This window comes from Salvelinus fontinalis, unplaced genomic scaffold (genome assembly GCF_029448725.1).
Source record: "Salvelinus fontinalis isolate EN_2023a unplaced genomic scaffold, ASM2944872v1 scaffold_0078, whole genome shotgun sequence".
Taxonomy (NCBI): Eukaryota; Metazoa; Chordata; class Actinopteri; order Salmoniformes; family Salmonidae; genus Salvelinus; species Salvelinus fontinalis.
Genome location: NW_026600287.1, coordinates 137,501 through 161,284, shown reverse-complemented (window position 1 = coordinate 161,284; position 23,784 = coordinate 137,501). Strand labels below are relative to the sequence as shown.

Sequence of the window (23,784 nt, the reverse complement as noted above, 5' to 3'; positions counted from 1 at the left end):
GAGAGACGGCCTACAATGAGGAGGTGAGGGCCCTCGAAGTGTGGTGTCAGGAAAATAACCTCTCACTCAACGTCAACAAAACAAAAGAGATGATCGTGGACTTCAGGAAACAGCAGAGGGAGCACCCCCCTATCCACATCGACGGGACAGCAGTGGAGAAGGTGGAAAGTCTGGTACGGCAACTGCACCGCCCACAAACACAGGGCTCTCCAGAGGGTGGTGCGGTCTGCACAACGCATCACCGGGGACAAACTACCTGCCCTCCAGGACACCTACAACACCCGATGTCACAGGAAGGCAAAAAAGATCATCAAGGACAACAACCACCCGAGCCACTGCCTGTTCACCCCGCTTCCATCCAGAAAGTGAGGTCAGTACAGGTGCATCAAAGCTGGGACAGAGAGATTGAAAAACAGCTTCTATCTCAAGGCCATCAGATTGTTAAACAGCCATCACTAGCACAGAGAGGTGGCTGCCTACCTACAGACTTGATATCAATGGCCACTTTAATAAACGGAACACTTGTCACTTTAATAATGTTTACATATCTCGCATTTCTCATCTCATATGTTGTATACTGTCTACTGTATCCTTCACTATCTATTCTTTACTATCTATTGCATCTTAGCCGCTCTGTCACTGCTCATCCATATATTTTATATATATTCTCATCCCATTCCTTTACTAGATTGTGTGTATGAGGTTTAGTTGTGGAATTGTTAGATATTAGGTTTAGTTGTGGAATTGTTAGATATTAGGTTTAGTTGTGGAATTATTAGATATTAGGTTTAGTTGTGGATTTGTTAGATATTAGGTTTAGTTGTGGAATTGTTAGATATTAGGTTTAGTTGTGGAATTGTTAGATATTAGGTTTAGTTGTGGAATTGTTAGATATTAGGTTTAGTTGTGGAATTATTAGATATTAGGTTTAGTTGTGGAATTGTTAGATATTAGGTTTAGTTGTGGAATTGTTAGATATTAGGTTTAGTTGTGGAATTGTTAGATATTAGGTTTAGTTGTGGAATTGTTAGATATTAGGTTTAGTTGTAGAATTATTAGATATTAGGTTTAGTTGTGGAATTGTTAGATATTACCTGTTAGATACTGCTGCACTGTCAGATATAGAAGCATAAACATTTCACTACACTCGCAATAACATCTGCTAACCACGTGTATGTGATTTACCTTGCTGACGGGGGGAAGTAGCAGTGTGTTGCATGGTGGTGGTGTGTGTGTGTATAAATGTGTGTGTTACCTTGTTGTTTACCTTGGTGACGGGGGGCAGCAGCAGCGTGTTGAGAGGCGGGGGTGCGGTCCAACACGTCTCGTCTGACCTCAGCAGCAGGTCACAGTGGTGAGATCCTCCATCGTGGAGCTGTAGCCCCTCCTCACTACTCTTACAGGTTATCCTCCCATCCAGAGACACATAGCCATTATCTGTCTCTGTGGACTTGTCTATGGACAGCTTGGACTTCTTAGACCTGAGAGGAGAGATGGAGGGGGAGGTTAAAGGGGGGAGGCGGTCGAGGTGGAGAGACAGGACAGGCAGACAGTCCCAAGTTCATCCAGCATGCATAAATCAGAACAAGACAGAATGACTTGGATCAAGTTGGTACTAATTGAAGCCATGGCATGGGAGCAGAGAAACTAAGTTCTAAATGGGATGGGTTACTGGTGCTACTAAGCTGTATTCAAATAGAGTTGATTTGAATAGGATTTGGGATTGGGATGACTGACAGTGACCATTAGATTTCTGGTGTGAAAAGGTTGGATTTTTAATACTGTTTCTAGATTGAAAAGACTCAAAAACTTCCCCAGTGATCCCTTTTAACAACTATAAAGCCTTTACTGATGTTTATGCTTCGACATCTTTGGCTCCATGCTTCTCTTGGCCATAGCTTGAATAGTTGAATGTGCCGTAACATTGGCAACAACATAAAACAAAGCTGCAAAATCCCTTTTTCCACACACAGAAAAATGATAACAAAGATGGAAGACAGACCTCTCCTTTCACATACTTTGGCCCGCTGAGGAACCCGTCGAGACAAGTTAATATTCAAACTCGCGTTGAAAAGCATTTGAATTTGTATCCCTTCTGTGTGTGTCCAGTTAAAATAACACCGTTTAATAACTTCTTATCTCAGCCAAATAATTATCTTACCAGATAATGTTTATCATATAGTGGGAAGAATGATTTTCATAAACATATATTTACTATGTACACTACCGTTCAAAAGTTTGGGGTCACTTAGAAATGTCCTTGTTTTTGAAAGAAAAGCACATTTCTGTCCATTAAAATAACATCAAATTGATCAGAAATACAGTGTAGACATTGTTCATGTGGTAAATGACTATTGTAGATGGAAACGGCAGATTTCTTAATGGAATATCTACATAGGTGTTCAGAGGCCCATTATCAGCAACCATCACTCCTGTGGTACTGTAGGGTTAAAATTGATTTAGGGGGTCTTCTAAAGACCCCCACCATTGATTATCTTGTTATTAGTTTGCTTGTGTGCCATTGTACTTATGCTCACTGTATAGCTGAATATTGAGGCCTCTGCCTGTGTCTAGCTCTCTGCTAAAACCCGCAGCCCCGCGTCTGTGAGAAAAGGTGAGAAAAGGGTGATAGCGAGACACAGAGAGACAGTGTCTGTTTTTCTCTGAAACATTGGCAGATGTGCATTCCGCTGAGACAGGTTCTCAGAAACTTTGTGTTAAGAATAACTTGTTCTTTTAGCTGCACATGCAGGTTTTGACATAGGAGATCACACCATAAGGTGACATAGGAGATCACACCATAAGGTGATATAGGAGATCACACCATAAGGTGATATAGGAGATCATACCATAAGGTGGAGATCACACCATAAGGTGACATAGGAGATCACACCATAAGGTGACATAGGAGATCACACCATAAGGTGACATAGGAGATCACACCATAAGGTGACATAGGAGATCACACCATAAGGTGACATAGGAGATCACACCATAAGGTGATATAGGAGATCACACCATAAGGTGATATAGGAGATCACACCATAAGGTGACATAGGAGATCACGCCATAAGGTGGAGATCACACCATAAGGTGACATAGGAGATCACACCATAAGGTGACATAGGAGATCACACCATAAGGTGACATAGGAAATCCCACCATAAGGAGATATAGGAGATCACACCATAAGGTGACATAGGAGATCACGCCATAAGGTGACATAGGAGATCACACCATAAGGTGACATAGGAGATCACACCATAAGGTGACATAGGAGATCACACCATAAGGTGACATAGGAGATCACGCCATAAGGTGATATAGGAGATCACGCCATAAGGTGACATAGGAGATCACACCATAAGGTGGAGATCACACCATAAGGTGATATAGGAGATCACACCATAAGGAGATATAGAAGATCACACCATAAGGTGACATAGGAGATCACACCATAAGGTGATATAGGAGATCACACCATAAGGTGATATAGGAGATCACACCATAAGGTGACATAGGAGATCACACCATAAGGTGGAGATCACACCATAAGGTGGAGATCACACCATAAGGAGATATAGGAGACCACACCATAAGGTGACATAGGAGATCACACCATAAGGTGACATAGGAGATCACACCATAAGGTGATATAGGAGATCACACCATAAGGTGATATAGGAGATCACACCATAAGGTGATATAGGAGATCACACCATAAGGTGATATAGGAGATCACACCATATGGAGATATAGGAGATCACACAATAAGGAGATATAGGAGATCACACCATAAGGTGATATAGGAGATCCCACCATAAGGAGATATAGGAGATCACACAATAAGGAGATATAGGAGATCACACCATATGGTGATATAGGAGATCACACAATAAGGAGATATAGGAGATCACACAATAAGGAGATATAGGAGATCACACCATAAGGTGATATAGGAGATCCCACCATAAGGAGATATAGGAGATCACACCATAAGGTGATATAGGAGATCACACCATAAGTTGCGATCTTGGGTATATAAGATCCTGTCTTCTTTTGTACAGGGCAGAACTCAGGAGAGACATCAGTTGTATGTCTGATGTTTGATCTTAGACTTCTGTCTACAGCTGTATTTTGATTAAAATTGTTATGATTTATAAGTGCACATTTTGAGTATTCCTTATTTGTTAAGTAAATAACGGAGCCCAGAAAAATGGAACCAACATTCCAATGGAACGTTGTGTTAGCTAATCCAAGTTTATCATTTTAAAAGGCTAATTGATTCTAGGCAGAGTTCCTCTGTCCAGTGTGTGTTCTTCTGGCCATCTTAATCTTTTCTTTTTATTGGCCAGTCTGAGATATGGCTTTTTCTTTGCAACTCTGCCTAGAAGGCCATCATCCCAGAGTCGCCTCTTCACTGTTGACTTTGAGACTGGTGTTTTGCGGGTACTATTTAATGAAGCTGCCAGTTGAGGACATGTGAGGCATCTGTTTCTCAAACTAGACACTCTAATGTACTTGTCCTCTTGCTCAGTTGTGCACTGGGGCCTCCCACTCCTCTTTCTATTCTGGTTAGAGCCAGTTTGCGCTGTTCTGTGAAGGGAGTAGTACACAGCATTGTACGAGATCTTCAGTTTCTTGGCAAATTCTCACATGGAATAGCCTTCCTTTCTCAAAACAAGAATAGACTGACGAGTTTCAGAAGAAAGTTCTTTGTTTCTAGCCATTTAGAGCCTGTAATCGAACCCACAAATGCTGATGCTCCAGATACTCAACTAGTCTAAAGAAATCTAGTTTTATTGCTTCTTTAATCAGACACAACAGTTTTCAGCTGCGCCAACATAATTGCAAAAGGGTTTTCTGATGATCAATTAGCCTTTTAAAATGATAAACTTGGATTAGCTAACATAACGTGCCATTGGAACACAGGAGTGATGGTTGCTGATAATGGGCCTCTATACGCCTATGTAGATATTCCATAAACATATCTGCCGTTTCCAGCTACAATAGTCATTTACAACATGAACAATGTCTACACTGTATTTCTGATCAATTTGATGTTGTTTTAATGGACTTTTTTTTTTAGCTTTTCTTTCAAAAACAAGGACATTTCTAAGTGACCCCACGGTAGTGTATATGACTCCGTTTTGTCATCCAATAGAAAGGGATATTTATTATTGATCAGTATCATAATCCGGGTGGATTCCAAGGGATGTTGCAGCTTATACCAGAGAGAGATAGGGTTCTTTAGTAACCTCACGGGAGGGAAAAAATACACACCGCGCTTTACAGATATCATGCCAGAAATCTCTGAAGAGAGCGATGCACAGGCTGTAAGGTGAGCCGGTGGTGGCACCGGGGCAGTGTGGGCCCCCCTCCCGGGTGTTATCAGTGGTGCTAGAGCCATCTCCTTCCCTATGTACATCCAAGTGAGCGGCCTTCCTTAAACGCCTTTGGTCCAGATCAATAAGAAACAGTACTTAGAGAGAGAGAGAGGTCCACACAAGAAATCACTGTTGTTGTGATTGAAGAAAATAAATCATTAAAATAATACCCCTTTTTCATTCTTTTTTTATCACAAGAAGGAAGATAGAAAATGAATGAAAACGGTTGATTGACTGGCAGCGGTGTGGACTACATCAGGTATGGTCAGGAATGATCGAAGCAAAACATTGACTCATATCCAGCTGTCAGAGCGACTAATATTGATTATATATTATATTTGATTATTGATACTATTGCGGTCGATTGGACTGTGTTCTCACAATATACAATAACTGGAGATATGATTAGTATTACGGTAGATTGGACTGTGTTCTCACAATATACAATAACTGGAGATATGATTAGTATTACGGTAGATTGGACTGTGTTCTCACAATATACAATACCTGGAGATATGATTAGTATTACGGTAGATTGGACTGTGTTCTCACAATATACAATAACTGGAGATATGATTAGTATTACGGTAGATTGGACTGTGTTCTCACAATATACAATAACTGCAGTTATGATTAGTATTACGGTAGATTGGACTGTGTTCTCACAATATACAATACCTGGAGATATGATTAGTATTACGGTAGATTGGACTGTGTTCTCACAATATACAATACCTGGAGATATGATTAGTATTACGGTAGATTGGACTGTGTTCTCACAATATACAATAACTGGAGATATGATTAGTATTACGGTAGAATGGACTGTGTTCTCACAATATACAATAACTGGAGATATGATTAGTATTACGGTAGATTGGACTGTGTTCTCACAATATACAATACCTGGAGATATGATTAGTAATGGATTGACTGGGATTAGACTTGGACATCAACAACAACAACAAAGTGAAGATAGAGAGATCTGCTGGAATGGTTCATCTCCTACTAGAAGAGGACGGTATCAACTGTCTGACTGACAGCTCAGCCAACAGCCCCTTTAGATCAGGCTGTTTGGACACCATTTCCCGAGGTGAGAGGCTCCAGTCACCACGTTTTACACAATGTATATATATATATATATATATATATACACACAGTGGGGAGAACAAGTATTTGATACACTGCCGATTTTGCAGGTTTTCCTACTTACAAAGCATGTAGAGGTCTGTAATTTTGGAGTCTGTTTGATTGAGTGTGTGGACAGGTGTCTTTTATACAGGTAACGAGTTCAAACAGGTGCAGTTAATACAGGTAATGAGTGGAGAACAGGGGGGCTTCTTAAAGAAAAACTAACAGGTCTGTGAGAGCCGGAATTCTTACTAGTTGGTAGGTGATCAAATACTTATGTCATGCAATAAAATGCAAATGAATTACTTAAAAATCATACAATGTGATTTTCTGCATTTTTGTTTTAGATTCCGTCTCTCACAGTTGAAGTGTACCTATGATAAAAATGACAGACCTCTACATGCTTTGTAAGAAGGAAAACCTGCAAAATCGGCAGTGTATCAAAAACTTGTTCTCCCCACTGTATATAATATAATAGCAGCTAGCAGATCCACTCAGACACTGACAAGTCAACCATGTGTTGTGCACGAGGAGGAGTTACTTCAGGTCAGTCAGGGTCATGGAGGGGTGACGTTTGGTTTAGAGAGAGAAAACAACACAGATTTGAGGTCAAGCGGAGGAGGGGAAAGGAAGGAGAAGGTCGTCTGGTGGTTGATTCCTGACCACATCTGGAGTCTGAGTCAGTGAACACCGCTGGACTGTGAGATGAGGACGAACACTAACATCTGGAGTCTGAGTCAGTGAACACCGCTGGACTGTGAGATGAGGACGAACAGTAACATCTGGAGTCTGAGTCAGTGAACACCGCTGGACTGTGAGATGAGGACGAACAGTAACATCTGGAGTCTGAGTCAGTGAACACCGCTGGACTGTGAGATGAGGACGAACAGAAACATCTGGAGTCTGAGTCAGTGAACACCGCTGGACTGTGAGATGAGGACGAACAGAAACATCTGGAGTCTGAGTCAGTGAACACCGCTGGACTGTGAGATGAGGACGAACAGAAACATCTGGAGTCTGAGTCAGTGAACACCGCTGGACTGTGAGATGAGGACGAACAGAAACATCTGGAGTCTGAGTCAGTGAACACCGCTGGACTGTGAGATGAGGACGAACAGAAACATCTGGAGTCTGAGTCAGTGAACACCGCTGGACTGTGAGATGAGGACGAACACTAACATCTGGAGTCTGAGTCAGTGAACACCGCTGGACTGTGAGATGAGGACGAACAGAAACATCTGGAGTCTGAGTCAGTGAACACCGCTGGACTGTGAGATGAGGACGAACACTAACATCTGGAGTCTGAGTCAGTGAACACCGCTGGACTGTGAGATGAGGACTAACAGTAACATCTGGAGTCTGAGTCAGTGAACACCGCTGGACTGTGAGATGAGGACGAACAGTAACATCTGGAGTCTGAGTCAGTGAACACCGCTAGACTGTGAGATGAGGACGAACAGAAACATCTAGAGTCTGAGTCAGTGAACACCGCTGGACTGCGAGATGAGGACGAACACTAACATCTGGAGTCTGAGTCAGTGAACACCGCTGGACTGTGAGATGAGAACGAACAGTAACATCTGGAGCCACAGTGTTATCTTCACAATGTCTATATTGTCTTTACAATCTCTCAACGATGTAGATTTCCAAACACCCGTTTCCTTTGTATTTGTTAGCCACTTCCCAGACGGTGTGGCACGGATACATTTAGCTTCCAGAAGGCTGAAAATGGTCAGTACTGTGCAAGCCAAAGGTAGTGGGTTTTGGGAATAGCTAGCTATTGTGGCAATACAGCCTGGTCCCAGATCTGTTTGTGGCATCTTGCCAAGAGCACCAACAGATCTAGAAAAAGGCCAATGGCGTTATGCAACCTAGCACAAATTTACGAGCTGCTCCCCTCTGGCAAGAAATCACAGCCTTTAAAAAAATCTACAATGGGACAGGAAGTGTGTGTGGGGGCAGTTCCCTGATCACATGATCAGAAGAGAGTGGGGGAACCATGATTCAACACACACAGTCTGATGGAACCCCCCCCACTCTGACCAGTGTCTGGGGAACTGACCTGTAGAGTGTGTCAGACAGAGGCCTTTTAAAACAGTAGCTAAGTCATACAGGTCTCAGAGCAGGAAGCACATCAAACACTAAAACAACACAGAGGTATGGATACATGATCTATGCTTTAACCCTCTTTACTCAATCTCTCTCCCTCCCTCCGTTCATTCATCCACTCCATCTCCCCCCTCCCTGCCCGATCCCTCTCCCTGCCCGATCCCTCTCCCTGCCCCATCCATCCCTCTCCCATTCTCCCTCCCTCTCCCATTCTCCCCCCTCCCTCCTCATCATTCCCCCTCCCTCCTCATCATTCCCCCTCCCCTTCTCCCTCCCTCTCCATCCCCACCCCCTTCCCTGCCCCATCCCTCTCCCTGCCCCATCCCTCCCTCTCCCCTTCTCCCTCCGTCCCTCTCCATCCCCACCCCCTCTCCCATCCCTCTCCACCCCCTCTCCCTGCCCCATCCCTCCCTCTCCCCTTCTCCCTCCGTCCCTCTCCATCCCCACCCCCTCTCCCATCCCTCTCCACCCCCTCTCCCTGCCCCATCCCTCCCTCTCCCCTTCTCCCTCCGTCCCCACCCCCTCTCCCATCCCTCTCCACCCCCTCTCCCTCTCCCATCCCTCTCCACCCCCTCTCCCTGCCCCATCCCTCCCTCTCCCCTTCTCCCTCCGTCCCTCTCTATCCCTCCATCCCCAGCCCTTCACCCCACCTTCTTCTCTTGCCAGAGCTGCTGCTGCTGGTGGGTTTGGGGGTGCGTGTAGAGACGATCTGGCAGTGCACTGTCCCCAGTAACAGCATCAGCCATATCGCCCCAAACACCTCTGTGGTCGGGATACTGTGGGGCTGGGCGATGGTGAAGAATAACGCTGCAGCAGCCACTGGAGGGAGAGAGAGAGGGAGAGGGGGAGAGAGAGGGAGAGGGGGAGAGAGAGAGAGAGAGGGAGAGGGAGAGAGGCAGAGAGAGGGAGACAGAGAGAGAGAGAGAGAGGGATACAGAGAGAGAGGGAGACAGAGAGAGAGAGCAAGAGATAGCAAGGGTGAGAGAGAGCAAGAGAGAGCAAGAGAGAGAGAGAGAGAGAACGAGGGAGAGAGAGTGAGAGAGTCATGGGAAGTGTTATACGCTCCATGTATGTGGGATATTCTCCATTTTCTACTAGACTTCCTGTCAATAGTTTACATTGAAACTTTAGCCAGGGTGAGAAGGAGATGGAAAGAAGGAGAGGTGAAAAGGAGGGATGAGAGGGATGGATGAGGGTGTGCTAATACAACTGGTCCCCTTGGCTGCTCACTAACAAACTCATACTACCACACATAGTGAGACAGAGAGGTATTGAGAGAGGGGCCATTTGTTTTGATGTACTCAAGGTCAATATGTAAAAAGGAGGGGTAGGGGAGTGGTCCATCCTGTCAATGCCTCTGTTATCAGTGTTCTTGGGTATATGAGAAGTAGGGGCGACAATCACGCACGCACGCACGCACGCACGCACGCACGCACGCACGCACGCACGCACACGAGGGGTCATGAGTTTGGAGAGGCCCAGAAATAGCTCTCCTGTAATTTATTCAGAAAGCAGGAGAATAAAGACAGACCCTGTTCTGTTTCTGTGTGCGTGCGTGCGTGCGTGCGTGCGTGCGTGCGTGTGTGTGTGTGTGTGTGTACATACTATCTAACACACAGTGACAGGTTCAGGGCAGGAATTTCCCCATGACCAACCACAACCAGAGAAAGGTAAGGTATTCATGTCTACACAAGCAGAGGCCAACAACACACTGAACTAATGGTGGAGAAGGAATGTGGGTGAGACTTAAACCTTCCATGTGTTTGGTTCGACTGGAGCCTAGCTGACCTGGACTGGAGCCTAGCTGAACTGGACTGGAGCCTAGTTGAACTGGACTGGAGCCTAGCTGACCTGGACTGGAGCCTAGCTGAACTGGACTGGAGCCTAGTTGAACTGGGCTGGAGCCTAGCTGAACTGGACTGGAGTCTAGCTGAACTGGACTGGAGCCTAGCTGAACTGTACTGGAGTCTAGCTGAACTGGACTGGAGCCTAGCTGACCTGGACTGGAGCCTAGCTGAACTGGACTGGAGCCTAGCTGAACTGGACTGGAGTCTAGCTGAACTGGGCTGGAGCCTATCTGAACTGGGCTGGAGCCTAGCTGAACTAGGCTGGAGCCAGGCTGAACTGGGCTGGAGCCAGGCTGAACTGGGCTGGAGCCAGGCTGAACTGGGCTGGAGCCTAGCTGAACTGGGCTGGAGCCCTAGCTTAACTGGACTGGAGCCTAGCTGGGCTGGAGCCTAGCTGAACTGGGCTGGAGCCAGGCTGAACTGGGCTGGAGCCAGGCTGAACTGGGCTGGAGCCAGGCTGAACTGGACTGGAGCCTAGCTGAACTGGGCTGGAGCCAGGCTGAACTGGGCTGGAGCCAGGCTGAACTGGGCTGGAGCCAGGCTGAACTGGGCTGGAGCCAGGCTGAACTGGGCTGGAGCCCTAGCTTAACTGGAGCCTAGCTGAACTGGGCTGGAGACTAGCTGAACTGGACTGGGGCAGACACAGGGACTACCAATCACAGACGAAGGGACTAACGACTTTGGGCTTGCCTCGAGAAGAAATGTGTGCACAAACAACCGGGGACCAAAACAAAAAAAAACAGTCTTCATAATAAAAGTCTTCATAATAAAAGTCTTCATAATATAGGTCTTCATAATATAGGTCTTCATAATATAGGTCTTCATAATAAAAGTCTTCATAATATAGGTCTTTATAATATAGGTCTTCATAATATATGTCTTTATAATATAGGTCTTCATAATAAAAGTCTTTATAACAAAAGTCTTCATAATACATCCTGTTCTGGATGGGAAGCATGCGAACGCCTTTAGTGAGGTGGGAAAGATGTGGTGAAGCACCACATGTCGGGAGGAGGGTTGGCATAGACACACCCCCAGGTAGCTACCCTGTAGCAGGAGGAAGATGGCTCTGGAGGTAGAGGAGGAGGATGGCTCTGGAGGTTAGGGTTAGGTAGCTACCCTGTAGCAGGAGGAAGATGGCTCTGGAGGTTAGGGTTAGGTAGGTACCCTGTAGCAGGTAGAGGAGGAGGAGGAGGAGGAAGATGACTCTGGAGGTTAGGGTTAGGTAGGTACCCTGTAGCAGGTAGAGGAGGAGGAGGAGGAGGAAGATGACTCTGGAGGTTAGGGTTAGGTAGGTACCTTGTAGCAGGTAGAGGAGGAGGAGGAGGAGGAAGATGACTCTGGAGGTTAGGGTTAGGTAGGTACCTTGTAGCAGGTAGAGGAGGAGGAGGAGGAGGAAGATGACTCTGGAGGTTAGGGTTAGGTAGGTAACTTGTAGCAGGTAGAGGAGGAGGAGGAAGATGACCCTGGAGGTTAGGGTTAGGTAGGTACCTTGTAGCAGGTAGAGGAGGAGGAGGAGGAGGAAGATGACTCTGGAGGTTAGGGTTAGGTAGGTAACTTGTAGCAGGTAGAGGAGGAGGAGGAGGAGGAAGATGACTCTGGAGGTTAGGGTTAGGTAGATACCTTGTAGCTGGTAGAGGAGGGGGAGGAAGATGACTCTGGAGGTTAGGGTTAGGTAGGTACCTTGTAGCAGGTAGAGGAGGAGGAGGAGGAGGAGGAAGATGACTCTGGAGGTTAGGGTTAGGTAGGTACCTTGTAGCAGGTAGAGGAGGAGGAGGAGGAGGAGGAAGATGACTCTGGAGGTTAGGGTTAGGTAGATACCTTGTAGCTGGTAGAGGAGGGGGAGGAAGATGACTCTGGAGGTTAGGGTTAGGTAGGTACCTTGTAGCAGGTAGAGGAGGAGGAGGAGGAGGAGGAAGATGACTCTGGAGGTTAGGGTTAGGTAGGTACCTTGTAGCAGGTAGAGGAGGAGGAGGAGGAGGAGGAAGATGACTCTGGAGGTTAGGGTTAGGTAGATACCTTGTAGCAGGTAGAGGAGGAGGAGGAGGAGGAAGATGACTCTGGAGGTTAGGGTTAGGTAGATACCTTGTAGCAGGTAGAGGAGGAGGAGGAGGAGGAAGATGACTCGAGGTTAGGGTTAGGTAGGTACCTTGTAGCAGGTAGAGGAGGAGGAGGAGGAGGAAGATGACTCTGGAGGTTAGGGTTAGGTAGGTACCTTGTAGCAGGTAGAGGAGGAGGAGGAAGATGACTCTGGAGGTTAGGGTTAGGTAGGTACCTTGTAGCAGGTAGAGGAGGAGGAGGAGGAGGAGGAAGATGACTCTGGAGGTTAGGGTTAGGTAGGTACCTTGTAGCAGGTAGAGGAGGAGGAGGAGGAGGAGGAGGAAGATGACTCTGGAGGTTAGGGTTAGGTAGATACCTTGTAGCAGGTAGAGGAGGAGGAGGAGGAGGAAGATGGCTCTGGAGGTTAGGGTTAGGTAGATACCTTGTAGCAGGTAGAGGAGGAGGAGGAGGAGGAAGATGGCTCTGGAGGTGACCTGGATCCACCATCTGAAGAAGAAGGGGAACAACACCACCCTGACGAGACCCTTCCTGGTCAGAGACGTCCAGGGAGACTCAGGCTTGGCCTTGGCAAAAGCAGAACCTGGACACACACAGACACACAAACAGGAGAGCAGACAGGTTATGAAGCATTATATCATAAATGTTTCTATCATTCCACTGGATCTATCTTTACCAATTGATCTCTCATAAGAGATGGCTGTCCCAATGGGAATCACAAGGATACATAAGACTTTATTATGACAGACAGGCATAATGTCTCTGTTACAACAACTACCAGAGGTAGACCTGGGTGCCCCCTGGAATAAATAACCCTCAGCCAATGACACTAATGCCCCCATCATGGGACACGGGGCCGTCACCGTGGGGACCTTGTTGACAGTGAGGGGCAGTGCCGTGTCTGTCAGGGGAGACAGATCTGAAACACATACCCCACTACATCAACCTCTCTCCATCTACCTCAGCCTGGCATGAAACATATCTCTCTCTCTCTCTCTGTCTCTCTTTCTCTGTCTTTCTTTCTCTGTCTTTCTTTCTCTGTGTCTCTCTTTCTCTGTGTCTCTCTTTCTCTGTGTCTCTCTCTCTCTGTCTCTCTCTCTCTGTGTCTCTCTCTGTGTCTCTCTCTCTCTCTCTGTGTCTCTCTTTCTCTCTCTCTCTCTTTCTCTCTCTCTCTCTTTCTCTCTCTCTCTCTGTCTCTCTCTCTCTCTGTCTCTCTCTCTCTCTGTCTCTCTCTCTCTCTGTCTCTCTTTCTCTGTCTCTCTTTCTCTGTCTCTCTTTCTCTGTCTCTCTTTCTCTGTCTCTCTTTCTCTGTCTCTCTTTCTCTGTCTCTCTTTCTCTGTCTCTCTTTCTCTGTCTCTCTTTCTCTGTCTCTCTCGCTCAGCATGGGATGTGGGCATGAAACATACCCCGCTGTCGCTCTCTCTCTCTCTGTCTGTCTCTCTGCCTCTTTCTCGCTCAGCCTGGGATGTGGGCATGAAATAGCAATGAGGGGAAACTAAACAGAGAGGGGTCTGATGTGATGGACTGAATAATTCAACAGAGAGAGAGAGTGAGAGGGAAGCAGAGAGAGTGATGTAACAATAGAGGAGCCATTTTGATCCTAGTTTCACAGGACTTCTACACCTGCCTCGCATCATGTGACCAGTGGAGACACTCTACGTTGACACTATCGTAGCACCATCCTGCTCAGCCAACAGGTTGGACTGGGACAGACAGCCAACATGGTTGGACTGGGACAGACAGCCAACAGGTTGGACTGGGAAAGACAGCCAACAGGTTAGACTGGGACAGACAGCCAACATGGTTGGACTGGGACAGACAGCCAACAGGTTAGACTGGGACAGACAGCCAACAGGTTAGACTGGGACAGACAGCCAACAGGTTAGACTGGGACAGACAGCCAACAGGTTAGACTGGGACAGACAGCCAACAGGTTAGACTGGGACAGACAGCCAACAGGTTAGACTGGGACAGACAGCCAACAGGTTGGACTGGGACAGACAGCCAACATGGTTGTACTGGGACAGACAGCCAACAGGTTAGACTGGGACAGACAACCAACATGGTTGGACTGGGACAGACAGCCAACAGGTTGGACTGGGACAGACAGCCAACAGGTTAGACTGGGACAGACAGCCAACAGGTTAGACTGGGACAGACAGCCAACAGGTTAGACTGGGACAGACAGCCAACAGGTTAGACTGGGACAGACAGCCAACAGGTTAGACTGGGACAGACAGCCAACAGGTTAGACTGGGACAGACAGCCAACAGGTTGGACTGGGACAGACAGCCAACAGGTTACACTGGGACAGACAGCCAACAGGTTAGACTGGGACAGACAGCCAACATGGTTGTACTGGGACAGACAGCCAACATGGTTGGACTGGGACAGACAGCCAACATGGTTGTACTGGGACAGACAGCCAACATGGTTGGACTGGGACAGACAGCCAACATGGTTGGACTGGGACAGACAGCCAACATGGTTGGACTGGGACAGACAACCAACATGGTTGGACTGGGACAGACAGCCAACATGGTTGGACTGGGACAGACAACCAACATGGTTGGACTGGGACAGACAACCAACATGGTTGTACTGGGACAGACAACATGGTTGTACTGGGACAGACAGCCAACAGGTTGGACTGGGACAGACAGCCAACATGGTTGTACTGGGACAGACAGCCAACAGGTTAGACTGGAACAGACAGCCAACATGGTTGTACTGGGACAGACAGCCAACATGGTTGGACTGGGACAGACAACATGGTTGTACTGGGACAGACAGCCAACAGGTTGGACTGGGACAGACAGACAACAGGTTGTACTGGGACAGACAACCAACATGGTTGTACTGGGACAGACAGCCAACATGGTTGTACTGGGACAGACAGCCAACATGGTTGTACTGGGACAGACAGCCAACATGGTTGTACTGGGACAGACAGCCAACATGGTTGTACTGGGACAGACAGCCAACATGGTTGGACTGGGACAGACAGCCAACATGGTTGGACTGGGACAGACAACCAACATGGTTGGACTGGGACAGACAGCCAACATGGTTGGACTGGGACAGACAACCAACATGGTTGTACTGGGACAGACAACCAACATGGTTGTACTGGGACAGACAGACAACATGGTTGGACTGGGACAGACAACATGGTTGTACTGGGACAGACAACATGGTTGTACTGGGACAGACAGACAACATGGTTGTACTGGGACAGACAGACAACATGGTTGGACTGGGACAGACAGCCAACAGGTTGGACTGGGACAGCCAGCCAACATGGTTGTACTGGGACAGACAGCCATCATGGTTGGACTGGGACAGACAGCCAACAGGATGGACTGGGACAGACAGCCAACAGGTTGGACTGGGACAGACAGCCAACAGGTTGGACTGGGAAAGACAGCCAACAGGTTGGACTGGGACAGACAACATGGTTGGACTGGGACAGACAGCCAACATGGTTGTACTGGGAAAGACAGCCAACAGGTTGTACTGGGAAAGACAGCCAACAGGTTGTACTGGGACAGACAGCATGGTTGGACTGGGACAGACAGACAGACAACATGGTTGGACTGGGACAGACAGCCAACATGGTTGACCTGGGACAGACAGACAACATGGTTGGACTGGGACAGACAGACAACATGGTTGGACTGGGACAGACAGCCAACATGGTTGGACTGGGACAGACAGCCAACATGGTTGTACTGGGACAGACAGACAGACAGACAACATGGTTGTACTGGGACAGACAGACAACATGGTTGTACTGGGACAGACAGACAACATGGTTGTACTGGGACAGACAACATGGTTGGACTGGGACAGACAGACAACATGGTTGGACTGGGACAGACAGCCAACATGGTTGACCTGGGACAAACAGCCAACATGGTTGACCTGGGACAGACAGACAACATGGTTGTACTGGGACAGACAACATGGTTGTACTGGGACAGACAACATGGTTGTACTGGGACAGACAGACAACATGGTTGACCTGGGACAGACAGACAACATGGTTGACCTGGGACAGACAACATGGTTGTACTGGGACAGACAACATGGTTGTACTGGGACAGACAACATGGTTGTACTGGGACAGACAACATGGTTGGACTGGGACAGACAGACAACATGGTTGTACCGGGACAGACAGCCAACAGGTTGGACTGGGACAGACAACATGGTTGGACTGGGACAGACAGACAACATGGTTGGACTGGGACAGACAACATGGTTGGACTGGGACAGACAACATGGTTGCCAACGTGGGTGTCTGAGTGAATGAGAGCTGATGTGTCCTCATTACCTCTCACCAGGTCCACATCAATGAGGTCTGCTTTCACATGGCCTGTCTTCTTCGGCTTGTTCCTCAGGCCCTGGAGAGGAACAACACAGTGTTACAGACAGACAGACAGAGACAGAGAGACAGACAGACAGAGACAAACAGAGACAGACAGACAGACAGACAGACAGACAGACAGACAGACAGAGACAGACAGAGACAGACAGAGACAGACAGACAGACAGACAGACAGACAGACAGACAGACAGAGACAGACAGACAGACAGACAGACAGACAGACCTTAAGTTAGGATGACCTTTGGTGCACTCACAGAAATAGTGAGGATCTCAAATGAAACCCTACAGCCCACAGAGGGCACTAACTATGGAGGTAACCCCATGCGTGTTAGGTCCTCACACAGTGGGTGCAGCATACCGTGCCAAATACACCTAACACAGGACAAACTACCTGACGTTGAGGCCTTGCAGGATCAAAACACATTCCACTAATGCATTAACACACACGGTGTCCTACATGTGCCCAGTTCACTATCAGTCAGTTCACTATCAGTCAGTTCACTATCAGTCAGTCCTGATTATAGTTTGTGAGACAGGCTACTGGGAAGGTCTCCCACTCAGGAGTACGAGATGGGGAGGGGGAGGGGGGTATGTTGACCTCAGGTCTCCCACTCAGGAGTACGAGATGGGGAGGGGGGTATGTTGACCTCAGGTCTCCCACTCAGGAGTACGAGATGGGGAGGGGGACGGGGGTATGTTGACCTCAGGTCTCCCACTCAGGAGTACGAGATGGGGAGGGGGAGGGGGGTATGTTGACCTCAGGTCTCCCACTCAGGAGTACGAGATGGGGAGGGGGGGGGGGGTATGTTGACCTCAGGTCTCCCACTCAGGAGTACGAGATGGGGAGGGGGGTATGTTGACCTCAGGTCTCCCACTCAGGAGTACGAGATGGGGAGGGGGACGGGGGTATGTTGACCTCAGGTCTCCCACTCAGGAGTACGAGATGGGGAGGGGGAGGGGGGTATGTTGACCTCAGGTCTCCCACTCAGGAGTACGAGATGGGGAGGGGGGGGGGGGTATGTTGACCTCAGGTCTCCCACTCAGGAGTACGAGATGGGGAGGGGGAGGGGGGTATGTTGACCTCAGGTCTCCCACTCAGGAGTACGAGATGGGGAGGGGGGTATGTTGACCTCAGGTCTCCCACTCAGGAGTACGAGATGGGGAGGGGGAGGGGGTATGTTGACCTCAGGTCTCCCACTCAGGAGTACGAGATGGGGAGGGGGGTATGTTGACCTCAGGTCTCCCACTCAGGAGTACGAGATGGGGAGGGGGGTATGTTGACCTCAGGTCTCCCACTCAGGAGTACGAGATGTGGAGGGGGAGGGGGGTATGTTGACCTCAGGTCTCCCACTCAGGAGTACGAGATGGTGAGGGGGAGGGGGTATGTTGACCTCAGGTCTCCCACTCAGGAGTACGAGATGGGGAGGGGGAGGGGGGTATGTTGACCTCAGGTCTCCCACTCATGAGTACGAGATGGGGAGGGGGACGGGGGTATGTTGACCTCAGGTCTCCCACTCAGGAGTACGAGATGGGGAGGGGGGTATGTTGACCTCAGGTCTCCCACTCAGGAGTACGAGATGGGGAGGGGGGTATGTTGACCTCAGGTCTCCCACTCAGGAGTACGAGATGGGGAGGGGGGTATGTTGACCTCAGGTCTCCCACTCAGGAGTACGAGATGGGGAGGGGGGTATGTTGACCTCAGGTCTCCCACTCAGGAGTACGAGATGGGGAGGGGGACGGGGGTATGTTGACCTCAGGTCTCCCACTCAGGAGTACGAGATGGGGAGGGGGAGGGGGGTATGTTGACCTCAGGTCTCCCACTCAGGAGTACGAGATGGGGAGGGGGGGGGGGGTATGTTGACCTCAGGTCTCCCACTCAGGAGTACGAGATGGGGAGGGGGGTATGTTGACCTCAGGTCTCCCACTCAGGAGTACGAGATGGGGAGGGGGACGGGGGTATGTTGACCTCAGGTCTCCCACTCAGGAGTACGAGATGGGGAGGGGGAGGGGGGTATGTTGACCTCAGGTCTCCCACTCAGGAGTACGAGATGGGGAGGGGGGGGGGGGTATGTTGACCTCAGGTCTCCCACTCAGGAGTACGAGATGGGGAGGGGGAGGGGGGTATGTTGACCTCAGGTCTCCCACTCAGGAGTACGAGATGGGGAGGGGGGTATGTTGACCTCAGGTCTCCCACTCAGGAGTACGAGATGGGGAGGGGGAGGGGGTATGTTGACCTCAGGTCTCCCACTCAGGAGTACGAGATGGGGAGGGGGGTATGTTGACCTCAGGTCTCCCACTCAGGAGTACGAGATGGGGAGGGGGGTATGTTGACCTCAGGTCTCCCACTCAGGAGTACGAGATGTGGAGGGGGAGGGGGGTATGTTGACCTCAGGTCTCCCACTCAGGAGTACGAGATGGTGAGGGGGAGGGGGTATGTTGACCTCAGGTCTCCCACTCAGGAGTACGAGATGGGGAGGGGGAGGGGGGTATGTTGACCTCAGGTCTCCCACTCATGAGTACGAGATGGGGAGGGGGACGGGGGTATGTTGACCTCAGGTCTCCCACTCAGGAGTACGAGATGGGGAGGGGGAGGGGGGTATGTTGACCTCAGGTCTCCCACTCAGGAGTACGAGATGGGGAGGGGGGTATGTTGACCTCAGGTCTCCCACTCAGGAGTACGAGATGGGGAGGGGGACGGGGGTATGTTGACCTCAGGTCTCCCACTCAGGAGTACGAGATGGGGAGGGGGAGGGGGGTATGTTGACCTCAGGTCTCCCACTCAGGAGTACGAGATGGGGAGGGGGGGGGGGGGTATGTTGACCTCAGGTCTCCCACTCAGGAGTACGAGATGGGGAGGGGGGTATGTTGACCTCAGGTCTCCCACTCAGGAGTACGAGATGGGGAGGGGGACGGGGGTATGTTGACCTCAGGTCTCCCACTCAGGAGTACGAGATGGGGAGGGGGAGGGGGGTATGTTGACCTCAGGTCTCCCACTCAGGAGTACGAGATGGGGAGGGGGGGGGGGTATGTTGACCTCAGGTCTCCCACTCAGGAGTACGAGATGGGGAGGGGGAGGGGGGTATGTTGACCTCAGGTCTCCCACTCAGGAGTACGAGATGGGGAGGGGGGTATGTTGACCTCAGGTCTCCCACTCAGGAGTACGAGATGGGGAGGGGGAGGGGGTATGTTGACCTCAGGTCTCCCACTCAGGAGTACGAGATGGGGAGGGGGGTATGTTGACCTCAGGTCTCCCACTCAGGAGTACGAGATGGGGAGGGGGGTATGTTGACCTCAGGTCTCCCACTCAGGAGTACGAGATGTGGAGGGGGAGGGGGGTATGTTGACCTCAGGTCTCCCACTCAGGAGTACGAGATGGTGAGGGGGAGGGGGTATGTTGACCTCAGGTCTCCCACTCAGGAGTACGAGATGGGGAGGGGGAGGGGGGTATGTTGACCTCAGGTCTCCCACTCATGAGTACGAGATGGGGAGGGGGACGGGGGTATGTTGACCTCAGGTCTCCCACTCAGGAGTACGAGATGGGGAGGGGGAGGGGGGTATGTTGACCTCAGGTCTCCCACTCAGGAGTACGAGATGGGGAGGGGGGTATGTTGACCTCAGGTCTCCCACTCAGGAGTACGAGATGGGGAGGGGGGTATGTTGACCTCAGGTCTCCCACTCAGGAGTACGAGATGGGGAGGGGGGTATGTTGACCTCAGGTCTCCCACTCAGGAGTACGAGATGGGGAGGGGGGTATGTTGACCTCAGGTCTCCCACTCAGGAGTACGAGATGGGGAGGGGGAGGGGGGTATGTTGACCTCAGGTCTCCCACTCAGGAGTACGAGATGGGGAGGGGGGTATGTTGACCTCAGGTCTCCCACTCAGGAGTACGAGATGGGGAGGGGGGTATGTTGACCTCAGGTCTCCCACTCAGGAGTACGAGATGGGGAGGGGGAGGGGGGTATGTTGACCTCAGGTCTCCCACTCAGGAGTACGAGATGGGGAGGGGGACGGGGGTATGTTGACCTCAGGTCTCCCACTCAGGAGTACGAGATGGGGAGGGGGGTATGTTGACCTCAGGTCTCCCCACTGGAAGCCAGTGCCGTTTTGCTACGGTGTGTCCTACTAAACACATCCCTGTCGTCTAATGCTGTCTATCCTAACACTCTCAAATGCTAATATTTACCCAAAGGTCAAACGGTGACCTTCTCTATTTGTATACAGCTATACAGGAACTTAATCAAAGACCTTATCTTAAAGAGCTGACACTCTCTAGGTGTGTGGGTATGTGTGTCCGTAAACTATTAGACGAGACGATCAATACCTTCCTCTTTATTACGGCTATAAACTGTCTTATAGACAGACATGACTGGAACAGGAGTGGTGTCTGTCTCCAGCTAGGAGTTAAACCTTCCTCAACTGAAAGGAGTGGTGTCTGTCTCCAGCTAGGAGTTAAACCTTCCTCAACTGAAAGGAGTGGTGTCTGTCTCCAACTAGGAGTTAAACCTTCCTCAACTGAAAGGAGTGGTGTCTGTCTCCAGCTAGGAGTTAAACCTTCCCCAACTGAAAGGAGTGGTGTCTGTCTCCAACTAGGAGTTAAACCTTCCTCAACTGAAAGGAGTGGTGTCTGTCTCCAGCTAGGAGTTAAACCTTCCTCAACTGAAAGGAGTGGTGTCTGTCTCCAACTAGGAGTTAAACCTTCCTCAACTGAAAGGAGTGGTGTCTGTCTCCAGCTAGGAGTTAAACCTTCCCCAACTGAAAGGAGTGGTGTCTGTCTCCAGCTAGGAGTTAAACCTTCCTCAACTGAAAGGAGTGGTGTCTGTCTCCAGCTAGGAGTTAAACCTTCCCCAACTGAAAGGAGTGGTGTCTGTCTCCAGCTAGGAGTTAAACCTTCCTCAACTGAAAGGAGTGGTGTCTGTCTCCAGCTAGGAGTTAAACCTTCCTCAACTGAAAGGAGTGGTGTCTGTCTCCAGCTAGGAGTTAAACCTTCCTCAACTGAAAGGAGTGGTGTCTGTCTCCAGCTAGGAGTTAAACCTTCCTCAACTGAAAGGAGTGGTGTCTGTCTCCAGCTAGGAGTTAAACCTTCCTCAACTGAAAGGAGTGGTGTCTGTCTCCAGCTAGGAGTTAAACCTTCCTCAACTGAAAGGAGTGGTGTCTGTCTCCAGCTAGGAGTTAAACCTTCCTCAACTGAAAGGAGTGGTGTCTGTCTCCAACTAGGAGTTAAACCTTCCTCAACTGAAAGGAGTGGTGTCTGTCTCCAGCTAGGAGTTAAACCTTCCCCAACTGAAAGGAGTGGTGTCTGTCTCCAACTAGGAGTTAAACCTTCCTCAACTGAAAGGAGTGGTGTCTGTCTCCAGCTAGGAGTTAAACCTTCCTCAACTGAAAGGAGTGGTGTCTGTCTCCAACTAGGAGTTAAACCTTCCTCAACTGAAAGGAGTGGTGTCTGTCTCCAGCTAGGAGTTAAACCTTCCCCAACTGAAAGGAGTGGTGTCTGTCTCCAGCTAGGAGTTAAACCTTCCTCAACTGAAAGGAGTGGTGTCTGTCTCCAGCTAGGAGTTAAACCTTCCCCAACTGAAAGGAGTGGTGTCTGTCTCCAGCTAGGAGTTAAACCTTCCTCAACTGAAAGGAGTGGTGTCTGTCTCCAACTAGGAGTTAAACCTTCCTCAACTGAAAGGAGTGGTGTCTGTCTCCAGCTAGGAGTTAAACCTTCCTCAACTGAAAGGAGTGGTGTCTGTCTCCAGCTAGGAGTTAAACCTTCCTCAACTGAAAGGAGTGGTGTCTGTCTCCAGCTAGGAGTTAAACCTTCCTCAACTGAAAGGAGTGGTGTCTGTCTCCAGCTAGGAGTTAAACCTTCCTCAACTGAAAGGAGTGGTGTCTGTCTCCAGCTAGGAGTTAAACCTTCCTCAACTGAAAGGAGTGGTGTCTGTCTCCAGCTAGGAGTTAAACCTTCCTCAACTGAAAGGAGTGGTGTCTGTCTCCAGCTAGGAGTTAAACCTTCCTCAACTGAAAGGAGTGGTGTCTGTCTCCAACTAGGAGTTAAACCTTCCTCAACTGAAAGGAGTGGTGTCTGTCTCCAGCTAGGAGTTAAACCTTCCCCAACTGAAAGGAGTGGTGTCTGTCTCCAGCTAGGAGTTAAACCTTCCTCAACTGAAAGGAGTGGTGTCTGTCTCCAGCTAGGAGTTAAACTTTCCTCAACTGAAAGGAGTGGTGTCTGTCTCCAGCTAGGAGTTAAACCTTCCTCAACTGAAAGGAGTGGTGTCTGTCTCCAGCTAGGAGTTAAACCTTCTTCATCTGAAAGGAGTGGTGTCTGTCTCCAACTAGGAGTTAAACCTTCCTCAACTGAAAGGAGTGGTGTCTGTCTCCAGCTAGGAGTTAAACCTTCCTCAACTGAAAGGAGTGGTGTCTGTCTCCAGCTAGGAGTTAAACCTTCCTCAACTGAAAGGAGTGGTGTCTGTCTCCAGCTAGGAGTTAAACCTTCCTCAACTGCTTTTCAAATACAGTACGCTGACTATTTTATCTATATTGCTCTGTTTATCAATGTAAATCTCTTTTCTATTCGTCTTTAAAGGATATGGTTTGTTTGTGAGATAAGATAAGAGAAACCTGTTGTAATTCATCATCACTACCACCAGGGGGCATGAATAAGCCTTTACTGTCATGGTTTATCTCAGTAACAAAAATATATATATTTAGACTATATTCTTGATAATGTTGTCATAGCTACTTTGTTATGGTATGTGTGAGCCCTTGTTAGTTTCTCATGCACACAAAGATGCAGACACAGTAACTGGCCCACGTCTGCCCTGTTGGGTTCTGGAGATGGGCCCGTTGTTGGTAAATCACTCGAGGTAACCCACAGTAACTG

At 49.1% G+C, this 23,784-nt stretch overlaps 1 protein-coding gene across 1 annotated transcript in view; it reads right to left on the bottom strand.

Annotated features, from left to right (window-relative positions):
• The window catches only part of LOC129842950 (protein PHTF2-like), a 138,525-nt gene that overhangs the window by 20,010 nt on the left and 94,731 nt on the right, over positions 1-23,784 (bottom strand). The window contains exons 4-8 of the mRNA XM_055911665.1: positions 16,869-16,938; positions 12,957-13,115; positions 9,278-9,446; positions 5,284-5,454; positions 1,256-1,481 (exon numbers count right to left, since the gene is read on the bottom strand). Of these exons, the coding sequence (XP_055767640.1) occupies positions 1,256-1,481; positions 5,284-5,454; positions 9,278-9,446; positions 12,957-13,115; positions 16,869-16,938 (795 nt within the window). The remainder of the gene's footprint in view (positions 1-1,255; positions 1,482-5,283; positions 5,455-9,277; positions 9,447-12,956; positions 13,116-16,868; positions 16,939-23,784) is intronic.